The sequence below is a fragment of the Mobula birostris genome, chromosome 4 (genome assembly GCF_030028105.1).
Source record: "Mobula birostris isolate sMobBir1 chromosome 4, sMobBir1.hap1, whole genome shotgun sequence".
Classification (NCBI taxonomy): Eukaryota; Metazoa; Chordata; class Chondrichthyes; order Myliobatiformes; family Myliobatidae; genus Mobula; species Mobula birostris.
Genome location: NC_092373.1, coordinates 98,058,325 through 98,076,522, shown reverse-complemented (window position 1 = coordinate 98,076,522; position 18,198 = coordinate 98,058,325). Strand labels below are relative to the sequence as shown.

The 18,198-nt window shown below is 45.1% G+C and overlaps 1 protein-coding gene across 9 annotated transcripts in view; it reads right to left on the bottom strand.

Moving 5' to 3' along the window:
* Positions 1-206: 206 nt before the first annotated feature.
* cep63 (centrosomal protein 63) overlaps positions 207-18,198 on the bottom strand; it is a 123,610-nt gene continuing 105,618 nt past the window's right edge. For 8 of the 9 annotated variants that reach the window (XM_072255842.1, XM_072255849.1, XM_072255841.1 and 5 more), the window contains 3 exons: positions 17,726-17,928; positions 9,895-10,231; positions 207-1,129 (listed from right to left, as the gene is read on the bottom strand). In XM_072255842.1, the coding sequence (XP_072111943.1) occupies positions 980-1,129; positions 9,895-10,231; positions 17,726-17,928 (690 nt within the window). In that variant the 3' untranslated portion in view covers positions 207-979. The remainder of the gene's footprint in view (positions 1,130-9,894; positions 10,232-17,725; positions 17,929-18,198) is intronic. The other variant, XM_072255844.1, reaches the window with a different exon arrangement.

Sequence of the window (18,198 nt, the reverse complement as noted above, 5' to 3'; positions counted from 1 at the left end):
ATGGGATGAATCGCCTAATTCTGCTCCTATGTCTTATGGCCTTATGGAAATATACTGTTTCTGGGCCAAAATCTTGGAACTCATTTCGGTATACCCACATCACAAGGACTGTTGCAGCTCATCACCAGCTTCTCAAGGGCAACTAGGACAAGCAATAAAATGCTGACTGAGCCTGCAGCCAACATCCATTTAAAAAAAATAGCTGCTTCAATTCTATATAAAATTTATTCATAAATCCATGTAAAATAAATAAAAACATTAGTGATGGAAGTTCCTGCTCAAAAACCAGCTTCATAAGTTTGTATTTGCAGTATTTACATTTCTCCATCAAATACTTGCAGCACAAGGTAGGCTATGGATAAAATAATCTAAAGACAATGTTTCTCAACTCTGTTTGCATCAAAGAATGTTATCAGGGGTTGGAAGTCTATTTTCACTTATCAGTTCTCATCAATATACAAAATAAAATGCACCATTATTTTAAACACAAGACATTCAGTGTGTATTTCTTGCATGTTGAATCATCTGATGAACACAATTAGCGCAGCACCAATGTCAGCCAATGCTCAGTGTTGTGGTCATACAAGTAAAACTTGCAAATTAGCAGTTCCAATATTAAATCCTTGGCCTAGTTGCCTTATCTATAAAAGGAGATTCTTTGATGGATATAGGGGCATAACATGAACCACATCTGAACCACATCTCCATATGTACATCAGCAATACACTAGCAACGCTGTCTTGCCTTTCCAGTGTAATTTAAGGAAGATAGAACAAAAAGCCACAGTATTGCAAACAAAGAACTCAGAAGATAGACAAGATGGCAAACTTATACCCTAATATACATGAGATGCCTTTCAAGGAACCATACAGTTCAATCACTGAGACTCAACAACCTATACAATAGCTTCAAATTACTGATTCTCGCACAGTAGAACTTCCACCAAAGGAAGCCCATGAGCTGCCCTTCCAACTGTAGGTCATTTGTATTTATCAACAGTTCTTTCACTTTCAATTTTCAGTTCCTCAATATGGATGTCCAGTTGCTTTAAGAGTTGCTGTGACCGTATATCCTCATCCTCAAGAAACCTGGCTGCTATTGATGTATTAGAAGATTCAACTGCTAGGCTCTGAAATAAAACAGCAAGAGAGGATTATTGACATTTTACTGGCACGCGTACAGTAGTATTAGTGTGAAACAATTTATCGTGTGCTTAGTCATCAACAGAGACCCTTAACTGAGGAAAACATTTGCATCATACTACAGGCCTTCCAGACAATCTAATTTGGGTTCCCATTTGAGCTAATCCCACGTGCTTCTGTTTGGCCTTCTTAACCTTTCCATCCATGTACCTGCCCAAATCTCTTAAATGTTATTAATGCAACTGTCTCTGGCACCTCATTCCATATACAGACCACACTCTGGGTGAAGAAGTTGCCCGTCAGATCTATTTTAAATCTTTCTCTTCCTATTCAAAAGCTACGTCCACACTAGACTGGATAATTTTGAAAAAGCCGGTTTTGTGTAAAAACAATAGGCGTCCACACCAGGCGTTTTTGAAAATACCTCCATCCACATTAAAACAGGTATTTGGGCGAATCTCCTCTTACTGGGCATGCGAAGGACACATCTACAGAAAACAAGCGAAGAGGAACCGGTATACTGGTGCGCTTTGTCCAGTTACAGACTAGAAAAACTTAAAAGGAAATTGCCAAACGACAGACAAAAAAAAAGGAACAGAGCCTTATACAGTGGGCAGTGTAGTTTGCGGGCTGCGGAGTGAGCCGGGAGCAGAGTGAAGGCTTATGGGCTTCGGCTCAATGGGTTTAGGCGGAAACGGGCGAGGCGAAGAGGGTTTGGTATTCATTTTTTCTTGTTATTTGAGGAGAGGGGACAAAGCGCACCAGTATACCGGTTCCTCTTCGCTTGTTTTCTGTAGATGTGTCCTTTGCATGCCCAGTAGGAGGAGATTCGCCCAAATACCTGTTTTAATGTGGATGGAGGTATGAGTGTGAGGGCAGCTTGTCGTTCCCGGTGCCGGATGTGGGAGGTCCTGGAGTCTCCAGGCCTCCCGGACGTCTGCATCTGCGTCAGGTGCGCCGAGATGCAGCTCCTAAGAGACCGCATTAGGGAACTGGAGCTGCAGCTCGATGACCTTCGTCTTGTCAGGGAGAGTGAGGAGTTCATAGAGAGGAGTTACAGGCAGGTGGTCACACTGGGGCCATGGGATGCAGACAAGTGGGTCACGGTTAGGAGGGGGAAGGGGAAGAGTCAGGTAATAGAGAGTACCCCAGTGGCTGTGCCCCTTAACAATAGGTACTCCTGTTTGAGTACTGTTGCGGGTACAGCTTACCTGGGGGAAGCGACAGTGGCCGTGCCTCCGGCACAGAGACCAGCCCTGTAGCTCAGAAGGGTCGGGAAAGGAAGAGGAGGGCAGTTGTGATAGGGGACTCAATAGTAAGGGGGTCAGATAAGCGATTCTGTGGACACTGTCCAGAGACCCAGATGGTAGTTTGCCTCCCTGGTGCCAGTGTCCGGGATATTTCCGATCGCATCCAAGATATCCTGAAGTGGGAGGGAGAGGAGCCAGAGATCGTGGTACCAATGACATAGGTAGGAAAAGGGGAGAGGTCCTGAAAGAAGAATATAGGGAGTTAGGAAGGGAGTTGAGAAAAAGGACCGCAAAGGTAGTAATCTCGGGATTACTGCCTGTGCTACGCGACAATGAAGAGTAGGAATGCAATGAGGTGGAGGATAAATGCGTGGTTTAGGGATTGGAGCATGGGGCGGGGGTTCAAGTTTTTGGATCATTGGGACCTCTTTTGGCGCAGATGTGACCTGTACAAAAAGGACAGCTTACAGTTGAATCCTAGGGGGACCAATATCTTGGCGGGGAGATTTGCAAGGGCTACTGAGGTGACTTTAAACTAGAATGGTTGGGGGGGGGGGTGGAAATCAAATTAAAGAGACTAGGAGAAAGGAGGTTAGTTCACAAATAGAGAAAGCTAGTAGACAGTGTGTGAGGGAGGATAGGCAGGGGACAGAGATCAGGAGCACGCAGACCAAAGATGTAGGGGACAAGGAAGAAAAAGTTAACAAAGTTGTTTGCTCCATTAAGGATAAAAAGAGAGTAAGAGGTGGAGAGTTTCTTAAATGCATCTATTTTAATGCTAGGAGCACTGTAAGAAGGGTGGATGAGCTTAGAGCATGGATTTATACCTGGAAATATGATGCTGTAGCCATTAGTGAAACGTGGTTGCAGGAGGGGTGTGATTGGCAACTAAATATTCCAGGATTTCGTTGCTTCAGGTGTGATAGAATAGGAGGGGCAAGAGGGGGGAGGTGTTGCATTGCTTGTCAGAGAAAATATAACAGTGGTGCTCTGGCAGAATAGATTAGTGGACTCGTCCAGGGAGGCTATTTGGGCGGAATTGAGGAATAGGAGAGGTGTAGTGATGCTAATAGGGGTGTATTATAGACCAGTTAATGGGGACCCAGAACTGGAGGAGCAAATTTGTAAGCTGATAGCAGATATTTGTTGTAAGCACAAGGTTGTGATTGTGGGAGATTTTAATTTTCCACACATAGACTGGGAAGCCTATTCTGTAAAAGGGCTGGATGGTTTGGAGTTTGTCAAATGTGTGCAAGATAGTTTTTTGCAGCAATATATAGAGGTACCAACTAGAGAAGGGGCAGTGTTGGATCTCCTGTTAGTAGGGCAGGTGACGGAGGTATGTGTGGGGAAGTACTTCTGGTCCAGTGATCACAATACCGTTAGTTTCAATATAATTATGGAGAAGGATAGGACTGGACCCAGGGTTGAGATTTTTGATTGGAGAAAGGCTAACTTTGAGGGGATGCGAAAGGATTTACAAGGAGTGGATTGGGACAATTTGTTTTATGGGAAGGATGTAATAGAGAAATGGAGGTCATTTAAAAGTTAAAAGTTTGAGAGAGCCATGATTTTCAAGGGATATTAGAAACTTGGTTCAGAAAAAGAGAGGGATTTACAATAAATATACGCAGCTTGGAGTTAATGAGGTGCTTGAGGAATATAAAGAATGTAAGAAGAATCTTAAGAAAGAAATTAGAAAAGCTAAAAGAAGATACGAGACAGCTTTAGCAAGTAAGGTGAAAATAAATCCAAAGGGTTTCCACAGTTATATAAATATCAAAAGGATTGTGAGGGATAAAATTGGTCCCTTAGAGAATCAGAGTGGAAGGCTATATGCGGAGCAAAAAGAGATGGGGGAGATTTTGAACAATTTCTTCTCTTCGGTATTCACTAAGGAGAAGGAGATTGAATTGTGTAAGGTAAAGGAAATGTAAAGGGGTTTCGACTTTTACGTTACTGCGGAGGCTAATTAAAATGGCGTCTTTGTTATGTTAATCTGGGGAATGCGGCTTTGTTGTGTTAAACGCTGAGAAAGTTTGCGCTAGCAGCTTGTTTTTACTTTAGAGTGTGATAAGAGAATGCTATTAACCAATTGGGATAGTTGTTATGGTTTTGGTGTATTTGAAGATACTATATGTGCGGGGTTTTGGGGGTGAAGGCGGGAGAGCGAGACAGAGGATGGACGAGGTGCTGTGATGTCCGCTAACAGGGTCGGACCCCGAGCAGGGCGTTCGGCGAGGAGACGGAGACGGACTCGTGTGGAGCGTCTGGTCGACCACCGTTGTTGGTCCCAGGCGGCCAGTCGAGGTGGTCCGAGGGGTCGCAGGGTGAAGAAGAAGGTCCTTGAGCTCCAACGGATTTTGTGCACGAAGAGATTGAACTTTGATAAGTGTGGCGCCTTTTATTTTCCTTTTATATTTTATTCTCTATTAATTATATAGTTCCAGTAATATCTATAAACTGTAAATCATTTAATCGTATCTGGTGTATTGTCTGTTATTTGGGCGGGGTGGGGTACATCACACAGCATCCACACAAACTAATTATCCAGTTTGGCGGGGCCGAGGTTGTTTCCCTAGACGACAGCGAGCCGAGCGACCCTGAGGCTGGCCGCAGGGTGGGGGGGGTGGAGGCTACATTGTGGGGGCTTTGTCCGGGATTGGGTCTGTTGGTATGCTGTGTGGGTGCCCTGTTTAAATCTGTAATGTGTGTCTCTGTGGGTTATTTGCTGGTGATTGCTGTATGTGTTGTGGGTGCGGTCTTTGTTCGAGTCTAGACTAGCATTGACGAGTTAGAGGTGGCACTCGGAGCTGTCCATGCGGTTGAGAGAGAGGAAAGAGTAGTCTGATTTGGAGGTAGTGTCTGCGAATAAATGTTCTATCTCTGGCAGGCTCCGCCTGGCATTTGGGATAGTGTCCACCCCAAGAAGGGCGGAGGCGTGTGAGATGTGGGCGGAGCGGATCTCTCAGTTGTTAGATGAGTGGCAGTGCTTGGTTGAGGGAGAGCGACAGGGATTGGTTGAAAGTTTGAGTAGGCGGGCTGGTGACGGTGTTAGAGCTGTCAGGTTCACTTACACCGTAGTGACAGCTGTCAGTTATTTGAAAGAGGGGGGAAAGTTTTCAGTGTGTCTTCTCTGGCTAGGAGGGCGGCTAAATTGCTTGCAGTGCCAGGCGGATCATTTCAGGGGATCAGTTGTCCAGCTGATCAGAGAGGTGTCAGGAAACTTAGTGGAGGCCCAGTGGGGTAGCGGCTTGGGGAAGCACGTTCCCAGCAATGTACCGATGAACTTCTGAAAGGAAAAGATCCTATTCCTGAAGGCTTAGAGGGGCCACACCCCAGGGTGTCGCTATGGATAGAGGGAAGCGATGCTAAAGCTATCCTCGACCCCAGGGCACAGGTCAAGTTGTTGTACTATTTGTTTTACAACCAGTGTCCGAAGCATTTACCCTTGACAACCGCAAGGGCACCGGAGACTTTGGGTACCAGTGCCAGTAGTTATCCAGAAGACGATGATTGGTTAATGACCCTGGAGTTCATGGAGGTATTTTCTGGGCACCCAGCGTGTCGAGTTGCTTCTGAGGACGTGTGTAGCAGCCTTGAGCCGGTACCGAATTTAAACGAGACCCAGCGGTGGTACAGCTTGGGGAAAGTAGCTGAGGGTGAGACCCTCTTAGTAGATGCTCTGAACCACCACGAGGGAGGGGAGTTGACCGCTGAAGACACCTCAGTGAGAGAGAGGTCGCGGCAACTGGACCCTGGCGGCGTGGAAGATGAAGGCAGCGTGTGTGTGGATGATGCGACGTGGTTTAATGTGCTGCATCTGAGGGGTGGATGTTGCCAGATCCTGAGGAGTGCGGCTGTTGAGCTGAAGATGACCGTTACTAGTTCCCTAGGATTCCTCCGATCCGAAAAGATGCCCCAGGGCATATCCGGAGCCCGTGCATCCTTCCCGTGGGGCATGAGGAAGACCATGGGGGAAGTGAAGGTGTGTGGAGCTTTGGCGTATGTGGATGACCGCCTAGAGCTTGGATTCGCCTGTGGGGACTATGGGGCGAGGCGAGTGGCGCGGGCGACCGAAGCGAAGTGTCAATTGTGGAGGAGTTTTTGGCTGGAGGAGTTTGGTGCAATGTGAGGAAAATGACCCGACATACCAGTTGAACTTCCTGGTGTTCGGACAGACGGTGGTGGACCGGGGGATGGAAACCCAGGTCGTCAATCTGAATGAGACACAGGGAAGAGAGGGGATTTGCACCGCACTGCGGTCATGTACTGATGAATTAATCCAGCCAGAAGAAACAATGACCCACCTTCGAAGGGATCAGCAGAAACTCAAGACGTCGATTCAGAACAGATTGGAAGACTTGCAAGTTGGGGAAGATCAAAAAAGTGTTCTGACTAAGGTCAACAGAAAACCGAGAGCCCAGGGAGGGGAGTTTGACTACACTCCCGAGGAGGTAAAGAAATGGAGGACAGATCTCGGAAAAGGGAGGCAGACGCTTGAAAGGAACCTGAAGATGACTATCGCGAGTTTAAATGAAGTGGAAAAACTGAAAGTTGACCTGGAAAACGTCCTCAGAAAGAAACAACCGGAGGCTTTAACTGCTGCTTTTCAGATCAGGGTGGAAGAAGCTGGTGGGGTAACTGCGTCCCAGATTGAGATGGCCAGGAACCCTGAGTCAGAACTGCTGAGGCTGTGGCGAGAGTTGAAGGAGTCCCCGAAGAAGCTGACGTCTCGGCTGCAGGAGGCTGAAGGGGTAGCCCCGGCTAAATGTTTCAGTTTGGAGAAACTTAAACAGCAGCTACTGATCGAGGGAATGAGGAAGGATACGGATTCGAAGGATGATGTGCTGCCCATGTGGTACATGCTGCCTTTCGCTAACTTCCCCGTGATTGAGGAAGAGACCTTTGGTCCTTCTCCCACTGAGTCAGGTGTAGTGGGGAAGGCTAGCTGTGGGCAGTCTGAGTTACGGCAGGATCAGGAAGGAGGAGAGGCGGGGCTCCGGACACGGGACAGGGGGCTCCGAGCTGTACTGGTGGCCTGAGTGAGAGAGGAGTTGGCAAGCAGGCCCGAGGTATCCCTAGTAGTGTCTGAGCCTTTTGGGTTTAGGTGAGGGGGTACGGAGGTCTCAGAGGGTTAAGAAGCTCCCAGATAGGTTGGCCTATGTAGCGCCCGTGGGACGGGAGTAAGGTCCACTGTTTGGGGAGCACTGTCACTCTGTGTATGTGTGTGTTGTGTGTCTGCAGGACTGGGTAGCAAGTTATTTAGAAGTCATGAGGACATGACTTTATTTGGTGGGGGGAGAGTGTAAGGGGGTTTCAACTTTTATGTTACTGCGGAGGCTAATTAAAATGGTGTCTTTGTTATGTTAATCTGGGGAATGCGGCTTTGTTGTGTTAAACGCTGAGAAAGTTTGCGCTAGCAGCTTGTTTTTACTTTAGAGTGTGATAAGAGAATGCTATTAACCAATTGGGATAGTTGTTATGGTTTTGGTGTATTTGAAGATACTGTATGCGCAGAGTTTTGGGGGAGAAGGCGGGAGAGCGAGACAGAGGATGGACCAGGTGCTGTGATGTCTGCTAACAGGGTCGGACCCCGAGGAGGGCGTTCGGCGAGGAGACGGAGACGGACTCGTGTGGAGCGTCTGGTCGACCACCGTTGTTGGTCCCAGGCGGCCGGTCGAGGTGGTCCGAGGGGTCGCAGGGTGAAGAAGAAGGTCCTTGAGCTCCAACGGTTTTGTGTACGAAGAGATTGAACTTTGATAAGTGTGGCACCTTTTATATTTTATTCTCTTTTAATTATATAGTTCCAGTAATATCTATAAACTGTAAATCATTTAATTGCATCTGGTGTATTGTCTGTTATTTGGGCGGGGTGGGGTACATCACACAGCATTCACACAAACGAATTATCCAGTTTGGCGGGGCCGAGGCTGTTTACCTAGACGACAGCGAGCCCAGCGACCCTGAGGCTGGCCGCGGGGTGGGGGGGAGCTACAGAAACAAGAAGGGTAGTTATGGAAAGTATGACGATTAAAGAAGAGGAAGTACTGGCACTTTTAAGGAATATAAAAGAGGGTAAGTCTCCGGGTCCGGACAAGATATTCTCTAGGACCTTGAGGGAAGTTAGTGTGGAAATAGCAGGGGCTCTGACAGAAATATTTCAAATGTCATTAGAAACGGGGATGGTGCCGGAGGATTGGCATATTGCTCATGTGGTTCCATTGTTTAAAAAGGGCTCTAAGAGTAAACCTAGCAATTATCGGCCTGTGAGTTTGAGGTCAGTTGGTGGGTATATTGTTGGAAAGTATTCTTAGAGATGGTATATATAATTATCTGGATAGACAGGGTCTGATTAGGAACCATCAACATGGATTTGTGCGTGGAAGGTCATATTTGACAAATCTTATTGAATTTTTTGATGAGGTTACTAGGAAAGTTGACCAGGGTAAAGCGGTGGATGTTGTCTATATGGACTTCAGTAAGGCCTTTGACAAGGTTCCACACTGAAGGTTAGTTAGGAAAATTCAATCGTTAGGCATTAATATCAAGGTAGTAAAATGGATTCAGCAGTGGCTGGATGGGAGACACCAGAGAGTAGAACTGTGTGTCAGATTGGAGGACGGTGTGTAGCAGTGTGCCTCAGGTATCTGTACTGGGTCCAATGTTGTTTGTCATATATATTAATGATCTGGATGAAGGGGTGGTAAATTGGATTAGTAAGTATGCAGATAATACTAAGATAGGTGGCATTGTGGATAATGAAGTAGGTTTTCAAAGCTTGCAGAGAGATTTAGGCCAGTTAGAAGAGTGGGCTGAAAGATGGCAGATGGAGTTTAATGCTGAAAAATGTGAGGTGCTACATTTTGATAGGACTAATCAAAATAGGACATACATGGTAAATGGTAGGGCATTGAAGAATGCTGTAGAACAGAGGGATCTAGGAATAATGGTCCATAGTTCCCTAAAGGTGGAATCTCATGTGGATAGGGTGGTGAAGAAAGCTTTTGGTATGCTGGCCTTTATTAATCAGAGCATTGAGTATAGGAGTTGGGATGTAATGTTGAAATTGTATAAGGCATTGGTAAGGCCAAATTTGGAGTATTGTTTACAGTTCTGGTCACTGAATTATAGGAAAGATGTCAATAAATGTGTGAGAGTACAGAGGAGGTTTACTAAAATGTTGCCTGGGTTTCATCTCCTAAGTTACAGAGAAAGGTTGAACAAGTTAGGTTTTCTTTCTTTGGAGCGTAGAAGGTTGAGGGGGGACTTGAGAGAAACTTGCTTTCAAGTAACACATCCCTGATGATAATTTTTGGTGTAAACACTCTGCACAACTCTACTTACTTTTATTAACAATGTGTACCACCTAACAGAATCAATTAAAATTAAAACTCCAATTTACATTGTCAGCATTCACAACATTCTGAATGTAGCAATTTCTTTTGTTTCTCAGAATGCAAATGCTTTATACTGATAAAAATGCAATAAAACTAGCATACCGGAGGCAGATGTTGGTCACCATGAAGTGAACACAGAGATTGCACTGACACACTGTCAGGAAAATCCACTTCATTCTCATCGTCAGACAACGTGCAAGATGTGATCCCATGCAGAGAGTCAGATGGCGAAACAACACGCGAGTTCCATTGATGGACATTGCAATGGTTAACCTCACCAGCTTGACCTTCTGTTAAATTACCACAGTCAGGCTTGGACGGTGGATGCTGACTTTGTGTAGGCAGCTTGTAATCTTTGGCATTTGTAGTCATCTCCCTGAGTCGCTTCTGAAGCTTTTGCAACTCCTCCTCATGTTCAAGCCGGAGCTCTTCCACTCGCCTGAAAATATTCAGTTTTCTAGGTTGTATTATCAAATACAGGGTAGGATTAACTTTCAGTGGCCACTTTATTAAGGTACACCTGTACACCTGCTCGTTAATGCAAATATCTAATAAACTAATCATTTGGTAGCAACTCAATGCATAAAACCATGCAGACGTAGTCAAGAGGTTCAGTTGTTGTGCAGACTAAACATCAGAATAGGGAAGAAATATGATTTAAATGACTTTGACTGTGGAATGATTGCTGGTGTTAGACAGTGTGGTTTGAGGATCTCAAAAACTGCTGATTTGCTTGATATTCACGCACAACAGTCTCTGGAATTTACAGAGAATAGGGTGAAAAACAAAAAAAAAACATCCAGTGAGCAGCAATTCTGTGGATGAAAACACCTTGCTGATCCTCAACAATGGCAATGCCATTCAACTCAGTGCTGAAGGCTGATGCACTTGCGGGTACTGCCCTCTTAGGACATCTGCCATGAGGTGTTGCTCCTCCAACTGAGAGTGGTCATATTGTGGCAGAAGAGGAGGCCATGGACAGACATATTGGAACAGAAATGGGGACTGGAATAAAAATGCTTGGGCACCAGAAAATCCTGATACCATCGTTGCCAAGCCCTGACCAGTGACCAATCCGTGTTTGGCATTGATTAGCAAGAGCAAATTAAAGGAAAGCACAGCACAGTCTGAGTGGACAGAGTCAAAGAGTGGTAATCTTAAGGCTTTAATATCTTTGAGGCTTCAGCAAAGAGATATTTCAGTCAGAGAAATCAAAGAAAAGCTCTAGGTATAGCTTTTATCCCTTCCCTACTTTATATTAGTAGAGATGACAGGCCAAATAGTTGAATGCTCCGCTCGCGGGACGTGGGAAAGCAGGGAGAATTCCAGTGTCCCTGACAACAACAACTGTGATAAATGCATCCAGCTGCAGCTTTTAACAATTAGTGTTAAGGAATTAGAGCTGGACCTGGAACTGGATGAACTCCAGATCATTCGGAGGGCTGAAGTGGTGATAGATAGGACATATAGAGACGTAGTTACACCCAAGGTGCAGGACACAGGAAACCGGGTGACCGTTAAGAAAGGGAAAGGGATTAAGGACCAAGTGCAGAGTACCCCTCAACAACAGGTAAATCACTTTGGATACTATTGGCAGGGGTGGGGGGGGGGGGAGGAGGGGTGTGGTTGACCTAACAGAGGAAAGTCACAGTGGTTCTGTGACTTAGAGGGGAAGGATGGAGAAAAGGCACGCTGTGGAGATAGGGGATTCATTAGTTAGGGGAACGGACGGGAGGTACTGTGGGTGAGAACGAGATTCCCGGTGGTACATTGCCTCCCAGGTGCCAGGGTCCACGACGTCTTGGATCGAGTCCTCAGCATTCTTAAGTGGGATAGTGAACAGCCAGAGGTCGTGTTCCATGCAGGTACCAATGACATGGGTAGGGCAAGTGACAAGGTTCTGCACAGGAAGTTAGGTGCTAAGTTAAAGGGCAGGATCTCCAGAGTTGTGAACTCAGGGTTGCTACCTGTGCCACGTGCTTGTGAGGCCAGAACTAGGAAGATTATACAGTTTAATATCTGGCTCAGAAGTTGGTGTAGGAGGCATAAGGGCAGGCATAAGATTTTTGAATCATTGGGCTCTTTCCAGGGAAGGTGGGACCTATACAGAAGGGATGGCTGGCAACTGAGGTGGAGGGGGACTAATATCCTAGCGGGAAGGGTTGTTAATGCTGCACGGTGAGATTTAAACTAGAGTTGCAAGGGGATTTAAACCAGAGTGCCAGAACAGTTAGTGAAGAAGTTGTGGAGGCAGATGTTGCTAAGACCTCAGACAAAGCTAGGAATCAAAAGGTTAAGCATAATGCAACTAGTCTCCTGAGCTGTGTATACTTCATTGCAAGCAGTACCATAGTTAAGGCAGATTAGCTCAGGACATGGATCAATATCTAGAATTACAACGTTGTCACCGTTAGTGAGACTTGGTAGCAGGAGGGGCAGGACTGGAAGCTCAATGTTCCTGAGATCTGTTGCTTTTGGACATGACAGAGCAGGAGGAATTAAAGGAGGAGGGATGGCATTCCTAGTTAAGGAAAATATCACAGCAGTGCTCCGTCAGAACAATCTAGTCATAGTCATACTTTATTGATCCCGGGGGAAATTGGTTTTCGTTACAGTTGCACCATAAATAATAAATAGTAATAGAACCATGAATAGTTAAATAGTAATATGTAAATTATGCCAGTAAATTATGAAATAAGTCCAGGACCAGCCTATTGGCTCAGGGTGTCTGAACCTCCAGGGGAGGAGTTGTAAAGTTTGATGGCCACAGGCAGGAATGACTTCCTATGACACTCTGTGCTGCATCTCAGTGGAATGAGCCTCTGTACTGTGCCTACCCAGTACATTATGTAGTGGATGGGAGAAATTGACCAAGGTGGCATACAACTTAGACAGCATCTAGTGAGACGTTATGGGTGGAACTGAGGACTGAAAGGAATGACCACGTTAATGGTGCTCTATTTTAGACCACCAAACAGTCCTAGCGATTTAGGGGAATAAATTTCTAAAGCGATCGCAGACTGAAGCAAGAAACATAAGGTTGTTATAGTAGGTGATTTTAACTTTCCACATATTAACCCGGAATCGCATACTGTAAAAGGACTAGATGTGATAGAGTTTGTCAAAAGTATTCAGGAAAGTCTTCTTCATCAGCATGTATAAGTCCCAATGAGAGAGTGTGCGATACTGGATCTGCTATTAGGGAGTGAGACAGGGCAGGTGACAGAAGTTTGTGTAGGGTAACACTTTTCATCCAGCGACCACAATGCCATTAATTTCAGAGTAACTGTGGAAAAAGATAGGTCTGGTCTGCAGGTTGAGATTCTAAATTGGAGAATGGCCAATTTAGATGATATCAGAAAGGATCTGGCAAGTGTGGATTAGGACAGGCTGTTATGTACTTGATAAGAGGGAAGCCTTCAAAAACTAAACTTTGAGAGTACAAAGCTTGTATGTGCCTATAAGAACTAAACGTAAAGATAACAAGAGTAGGGAACCTTGGTTTTCAAGAGATACTGAAGCCCTGGTTAAGAGAAAAAAGGAGGTGCATAGCAGGTATAGGCAAGAAAGAACAAATGAGGTGCTCATGGAGTACAAGATATGCAAGAGAACACTTACGAAATCAAGAAGGCTGAAAGAAGGTGTGAAATTGCTCTAGCAGACAAGGTGAAGGAGAATCACAAGGGATTCTACAGACATGTTAAAAGCAAAAGGATTGCAAAGGGCAAAATTGGTCGTCTGGAAGACCAGAATGGTAATTCATGTGGGAAGCCAAAACAGATGGGGAAGATCTTAAATGAATTTACTTGGAAGATGGATACAGAGTCAACAGAAGTGAGACACAGCAGCATCAACTTTATGGGCCCTGTACAAATTACAGAGAAAGAGGAGAACTCCAGGATGAGCCTCAACTTTGTGTGCTCAGTGAACTGATTTAACTGTAATTGATCCTTTTATTTTTTAATGTTTTCTTTCCTAGTAATGATTCAATAAAGATGAAATTTGTAAATACACTTTCTATATAATTTTATGCAGTGTACGATCTGTTATTTCTTGCCAGCCAACTGTGAATGGGCAGTATTTACACAGTATTTGCTTAAATCAAGGTTTCTTTAATTGGAACACCCCAACTTTTCTGTTTGGTTAAACCCCAAATCATACCGAACCTAGACATACATTGCTTGAGAAAGGTGGCCTTCTCACCGTTGAATCACATAGCAGTTAGCAGAGCTCGCTAGCAAGCCAAGTTTGCAGATAAGTCCAGTGAAAGGGTTACATACTGTATGTATTGAGCACAGAAAATGGGATGTTATGTTGAAGTTGTATAAGCCACTGGTGAGGCCAAATTGGAGTATTGTGTGCAAATTCATTAACAGCTTTATTTCCATTTTTAATATCTTTGTTTTTCCCTTTCAGGGTTCTTTCGAAGACTCTGACCTGGAGTTACACGCTGACTATGGTTCTTTGCGGGGATGGGACTTGCTCTCAGGGTTTCATAACCAGCCTTTGTTGTTCGGCACGCCAAGGGCTCGGCCCAAGAGTTCGGCTCGGCTTTGGAGGTCTAGGATTTCGGGGCTCTGGAGATGGGCGGATCGAAGGTCGGTGTCACAGGAGACCCGTGTGTCATCAGGGGAGTTGAAATATCAACGGCTGTGTGCCCAGATCTTTGGGCACAGCGCTCGAAAAAAAAAACAACGTAATGGATTTTTAACATCGTAAACCAGCGAGTTGTTTACGTCTCCCCGCTCGCTGTGAAAACGGAGACACCTCTTTCTCCCTTATTAGGGGGAGGGGGAGAGGGAGAGGGAGAGAGAAAGAGCACGAGCATGCGCGCGCCTGTGGTATGTCGAATACTGGGTGAAACACTAAGTCTTTGGGGTAACTGCAAGTCTGTGCCTTTGCTGTTGCTATGCTCACACTTAAGTGCTCGGTGACGGGTGCCGATGCTTTTTTTGCCGGTGGGGGGGAAGGGGGATTCTTGTTTGCTGCACTTATGCGTGGGAGGGAGGGGAGCTGCAGGGGGACTTTGGGGTTCTAACATTTACTGTCATTCATTCTTTGGGGCACTCCTCTGTTTACGTGGATGGTTGTGAAGAAAAGCATTTCAGAATGTATATTGTATATATTTCTCTGACATTAAATGTACCTTTGAAATCCTTTGAGTTTTGGTCACCTACCAACAAGAAAGACATAAACAAGGTTGAAAGAGTGCAGAGAAAATTTACAAGGATGTTGCCAGATCTGGAGGACAAGAATTACAAATAAAGAGATAATGGGCTAGGATTGTATTCTTTAGAACGTCGAAGATTGAGGGGAGATTTGAAAGTGGTATACAATATTATGAGGGGTATGTATAAGGTAACTGGAAGCAGGCTTTTTCCACTGAGGTTGAGTGGAGCAACTAGAGGTTAGGGTTAAGCACAAAAGGTGAAAGTTTAGGGGGATGTGTGGGGAAATTTTTTCACTCAGAGGGTCATGAAAGTGCAGAATGAGCTGCCAGTGCATGCGAGTATGATTTCAACGTTTAGGCAAAGTTTCGATAGGTACACATATAGAGGGGCTAAGGAGAGCTACGGTCCCAGCGCAGGTTGATGGGAATAAGCAGTTTAAATGATTTCTGTGCTGTACTCCTTTGTGATTCTATGACTCAGCTCTGGCTCCATCAACCCCAGCTGCTCCTCCCATGCAACCTTCCCTGAACACCCCAACCATCCTCTCTCATCTGATGCCACCAACCTTCTTCCCCCCCTCTGATCTCTGCCGTGCCTTCACTATTCCCACCAATGTTCCCTCTCTGAGGTGGATCACTGTCCTCAGCAATGCCTTACCTTTGAACTCCTTCACCCATACCTCAGTGAGTTCCAGGACCAAGATACCAAGCTTTCCTTCTGTCACCTCTATCTCCGAACCCACTTATTTGGCAACGATTCCCCACCCCACACCTATGACTCCTTCGCCCATTCTCCAACCCACCTCCTCTTCTTGGACACCCTGCTCTGTTTTAAAACCATAAGGCATAGGATTAGAATGAGGCGATTTGGCCCATCGAGTCTGCTCTGCCATTCCATCATGGCTGATTTATTATTCCTCTCAACCCTGTCCGCCTGCCTCAGTCCAAGACCTTTGACACCCTGACTAATCAAGAACCTATCAACCACCGTTTTAAATATACTGAATCACTTGGCCTCTAGAGCCATTTGTGACAATGAATTGCACAGATTCACTTCCCTCTGGTTAAGGAAATACCTCCTCATCTCTATCCTAAATGAATGTTTCTCCATTCTGAGGCTGTGTACGGTCATGTTCAAACTGCATGACCATACACGTCTCCACATCATGTTCCATTTGACTTCTCTGGATCTTTTCACCACTAATTGTTGACGAGTCTTCAGTACTCCCCTCCTATTTGAACCTTACCTCCTCTGAACACATTCCCCTCCAGCCTCTCTGATGCAATCCCAATCTCACCATCAAACTTGCAGGAAAAAAGAGGTGGCATTGTAGTCTGGTGGACTGACTACTAGCTTACTGAGGGCAGGCAGCAAACTCTCAGACACCTCCTCTTATTTGCCCCTTGAAAAGGATCCCACTCAAGACCATCAGAACATTGTCGCAGACATCTAATGACAAATGTCATCTAATGAGGACATCTTCCATCCATTGCCACCAACCTTATAGTTTCCTTAACCTGAACTGTTCATTTCTACCTCCTACCCAAGATCCACAAGCCTGACTGTTTGGGTACATCCACTGCTTCTGCCTGCACTTGCCACACTGAACTCATGTCTGGATACTTTGACTCCATTTTATCCCCCTTTATTCAATCCCTTCTAACCTGTATCTATGACATTTCACATGCTCCTGATCTCCTCACAATCTGCAAGTTCTCTCGCCTTGATCGCCTCACTCTCACCATGTATGTCCAGTTCCTTAACACTTCTACCCCCATCAAGGATAGCAACCTGTGGAAGCAAGTCTTTACATATATTTAAGGCAGAAGCTGATAGATTCTTGATTGGTCAGGGAATGAAGGGATACTTGGAGAAGACTGGAGATTGCAGCTGAGAGGAAAAATGGATCAGCCATAATGAAATGGCAGACTCGATGAGTGAAATGACCTAACTCTACTCATATATCTTATGGTCTTATGGTACGGTAATGGTTAGGATACACCAGGGAAATTTTTCCATTAGCAGGTCAATACCAGCATTACAGCTGCCTTGGAACAGGTTTCTTGGCTCGACAGCAAGTTCTGGAATACAGTTTCTCAACCATGGTATCACATTGCTGTCTGTCATGTAATTCTCATCCTATTTAGTGCTCGTATATTTCAGTGCTACAATTTAACTAGGTTGGTGTTACTTTTTATTACTATGTCTGGTAATGTTTCTACTATGCTCCTTATTTAGTTCCCTGGCTTGACAGAAACAGTTGGGGTTATCCCCTTGAACAAAAGTGCCTGCCGCACTACACAACACAGCATACCATTATTGCAAAGCCATGAACTTGCCTGTAGAGATATCTGTGCCAAACAATGATGGAGTCAAAGACATTATCCCAAGCTGTTGACCTTCTAGCTGTGCTACAAATGAGGATAGACGTTGAAGTCCTTCAATCATTGCACAATCTATACTTCTGCTGCTACTCCTTCGAGTTCAACTTGTTAGCAGTGACTCATCAGAAAGCAGTAAACTGTGGGGAATTTCTTTACCATGTTTGATCTGACAGTTTAGGGATAGGGCAATGTTAAGGACCTCCAAGGCCACTTACACTAGGTATCTACTTCAGGTAGCCATATCCTACCGGAGACCATGACAAACGCGTGGTGTTTCCAAGACGTGACCAATTCCAAGAGAATGAATTTGTCTACTTTGTCTATCATAATTCCCAATCAAGGCATTCCGAAACATCATGACTGCCAAAGCCTCCATACCTGTCTTCAGTCTCTCTGATGTCTGTCAGCTTGTTCTGTATCTGAACCAGAAGCATTTCGTATCTCTCCTGAGACACTTTTGCTGACATTTCCAGTTTGCTTCTAACGTCAGCTAGTTCTTTCTGGAGCTGTTGATTTTCCTGTTCCAATTGCCTCAAAGATGAAAAGTAGCCATCCCGAAGGTCCATTAGAGAACAATTCTGCTGAAATTGCAAAGAATGAAAAATATATTACCTTTATTCTTCCCTATAACTTCTGAAGGCAAATAACTAACACATCTTATCAACCATTTCATTCTTCAAGTGATAACTTTAGCAAGGCCTTTGACAAAGTCCCATATGTTGGCTAGTCAATAAGATTCAGTCGTTTGGCATTCAAGATGAGGTTGTGAATTGGATCTGACATTGGCTTCACGGGACAAGGCAGAGAGTGGCAGTAGATGGTTGTCTCTCTGACTGGACGCCTGTGACTAA